This window comes from Saprolegnia parasitica (genome assembly GCF_000151545.1).
Source record: "Saprolegnia parasitica CBS 223.65 unplaced genomic scaffold supercont2.50, whole genome shotgun sequence".
NCBI classification, from domain to species: Eukaryota; Oomycota; class Saprolegniomycetes; order Saprolegniales; family Saprolegniaceae; genus Saprolegnia; species Saprolegnia parasitica.
Window position 1 is genome coordinate 147089 of NW_012156444.1, and position 3080 is coordinate 150168.

At 61.6% G+C, this 3080-nt stretch overlaps 2 protein-coding genes across 2 annotated transcripts; both read left to right on the forward strand.

The window, feature by feature from the left end:
• Positions 1-127: 127 nt before the first annotated feature.
• Positions 128-1648, forward strand: SPRG_09652 (hypothetical protein; the record flags this gene model as incomplete). The annotated part of the gene is made up of 4 exons (XM_012349077.1): positions 128-381; positions 426-666; positions 710-998; positions 1041-1648. The coding sequence occupies 4 exons, from the start codon at positions 128-130 to the stop codon at positions 1646-1648; spliced, it is 1392 nt and encodes a 463-aa protein (XP_012204467.1).
• A 516-nt stretch (positions 1649-2164) lies between these two features.
• SPRG_09653 (hypothetical protein) lies at positions 2165-3080 on the forward strand (the record flags this gene model as incomplete). The annotated part of the gene is made up of 2 exons (XM_012349078.1): positions 2165-2221; positions 2269-3080. The coding sequence occupies 2 exons, from the start codon at positions 2165-2167 to the stop codon at positions 2884-2886; spliced, it is 675 nt and encodes a 224-aa protein (XP_012204468.1). The 3' UTR covers positions 2887-3080.

Consider the following 3080-nt stretch of genomic DNA (forward strand, 5'->3'; position numbering starts at 1 on the left):
GGCTTAGGATCGCGCCACGTCATTCAGCAAGTTGAGGCTGCCACCTCGACGGACGGCAACCACGCTGATGGCGCCTTTGTCCCGCATAAGAGTCGACCGAAATAGACGATAGAAAAGACTCTACGACATGGAGCTGCAAGCAGCGCTGCTCGTCGTTCTCGTCGTGCTCGGCGCGTACATGCCGGTGCTCTTGACGCTGTACGTGTGTCGGCGGCGGCGGGCCCACGTGCGTTGCCGGCAGCCGCTCGATATGGCGTTCGCCGCCGCCTGCGTCATGATCTTTGCGCTCGCAGACCCGCTGCACCAAGTGCTGTCGGGTCCAGCCAAGGGCCTAGCGTGCTACTGGCACGTCGTCTGGGCAACGTTCGGTGTCACCGGAAGGTACTATCTCCTCCTCCATCGACGGAGGCGAGGGAAATGAATAGCACGTGGTACTTGATTGTGGCCGTATCGCATGTCGTGCGGCACCGCGTCACCGAAGTCCTTGCGCAGCCGCTGGACCCGGAAGAGCCGTACCCCAAGATGCGGCTCTATCGATGGATGCTGCGGCGACGCGTTCAGCGCTGCGCCTGTGCTGCGATCGTGGCGCTCGTTCTCGGCGCGACGCTGAGCGCCTCCAACACGGCTACGCTCCTCGGCTCGTCCCTGAACGGCTGCTTGACACCGGTACGCGCCAGTAGATGCTACAATAATGCACCGGAGGCTATAGGCCATGGTCGTCTCGATCGGTATCCAGTTTGGATTTTGTCTCTGCATCGTGCTCTCGGTCGTGTACGCTCTGCACAGCGTCGACGACCTCGCGGGCCTCCACCGCACGTATGCGCAGACGCTGCTGCACGCCATGGGCGGGCTCTGGCTGCTCGGGTTCGTCTCGTACTGCGAAGCGCAGTTTCAATGGACGCTGCTGCGACTGTACAATGTCAAGACGATGATGAGCACGCTTCTCGCGCACCTTTTGTTTTATTTCAACATTGTCCATCCGATGACGTCGCTCCGTCGTACATCATTGTCCGTATCAATGCATTGACATGATGACGTAGGCGCCACGCGGGTCGACGATGCCGATTACAGCGGCGACGCGACAGCGACGTCGTGCTCACTGCACGAGCTCGCGAGCTTTCGCACGTACCTGGAGCAGCCTCACGGGCTCGATGACTTTACCGCCTACTGCCGCCTCGCCTTGCGCCTCGAAGACATTCTGGCCTACACGACGCTGTGGAATTTCATGACGCAGCTCCCGACGCGCGAAGCGGCGACCGCCATCTACCACGAGTGCTTGGACCTGAACGGGCAGCTTGTGACATCAAGTGCGGCCAAGTGGCGCGACTTTTACCGGTCGCAGCTCGCGAGTCCGCACGGCCTTTGGACCAATGGTAGTACGAGGAACGTGCACGGGCCCGAGGTGGTTCCTTGGGACTTTTATTTGCCATTTCTCAACGACCTCGTCGTCGCGATGTACCGCGACCTCGCGCCCGACTTTACGCGGCACGCGCTCGGTCTCTCGTGGCGCGAGTTCCGGTATGCACACCTCCACGCGTCGCAGCGCTGCATCTCCGGCGACGCGTCGCTCGCAGCGATCGTCTCAATGCCCCTCGGCCCCATTCCCGTATCGACTGCCTCGTCCCGGTTTCACGACGACGAGCCGTGAGTCATTCCGGTATTTTTGGCGCCAATTCGGAAATCGGAAACGCATATCGACCTTGGGCAATGGACGCGGCCGTCGCAGGCGCCTTGACGCTCTACATGCCGCTGACACTCGCGCTCTTTGTCGCTCGACGGCGCGCGCGGGTGCTCCAGTCGTCTTTCCCGCGCTCTGCGCCTGGCTCTGCAGTATCCTAGGGCCATTGACCGGGTCGACATCCGTGCGCCCATGCTATCTCTCACTGCTGTGGTTTGGCCTCAGTGTCGCGGGGAGGTGAACACACGAGGCTGTGGGTGCTCTCGGGTTGATACTCCTGTGCCCATATCTCGATGGCTAGTGTGGCGTATGTGACGGCGGCGGTCGTGCTCTTGCTGCGCTACCACGTCACCGCGATGGTGGTCCACGCGATGAGGCTGGAAAGTGTACTTGGATCCGCTGCGCTGGCTGCGCTTAGGCTTGCACCCGCGCATCCATCTCTACGTGTGCCTTCTCACAACGCTGGTGTCGCTTGGGTGCGTCATTATGCTCCTCGAAACGTCGTCGACTGCGGTATTTGAAGCCGCGTCGTGCTTGACACTGGTGCGTACGCTGTCCAGAGGTTGCATGCCATGCTAGTTTTTGACTAGTCGACGCAATGGCGCATGGGTGTCGCGGTTGCTCTTCTATGCGCGGTCGTCGCGTCCGTGTCGGTGATGCTCTACGCAGTCGAGGACGCATACGGCCTCCATTGGACCTACCAGCGCACGCTTCAAGTCTCGGTCGTATTGCTTCTCGGCGTTGGCGGTGGTAGCTACGCCGAGTGGCATTTTCAAGGGTCGGTTCTGAGCGACTATGGCGTCGGCCGTCTCCTTGGTGTGCTCTTACCCCACACACTGTTTCTCACCAACCTCCTTCCGCCCTTGTACCAGCTCGGTGTGTGCCACCGCGCGGTGGAGCCCACGGCGGCGACGCACGACGACGTCGCGCTCTTTCACCGGTTTCTTCGGCGCCCCGACGCGTACCTCGTGTTTCTTCGCTACTGCCGCCTTGCGCTGCGACTCGAAGAGCTGCTGGCATGGAAAGCGATCGAGCGCGTTGACCAGAAGCCATGGACGCTCGTCAGCAGCTGGAAGCTCTACACGCGCTGCATGGATACCTCGGCGCCGTTCTTGACAGACACGGGTCGGCGCTGGCAGCCGTACTACATGATCAAGCTCAAGAGCCATCCAGCCCGACGACACGCCGCTACCGCCCGGTTTCTTTGAGCCGTTGATGGCCGACCTCGTGCGGGATTTGAATCTTGACGTGCTGCCTTGGTTTGAACGCCATTCGCTCGGTATGGCGTGGCTCGAATTCCGCTTCTACAACGTACACGCGTCCCAGCGTGCGCCGTCGGGCAGCGGCCGCACGCACTCGTCGGTCGCGACGGAGCTCGTTTGTGCTCTCGGCGCCGCTCGAG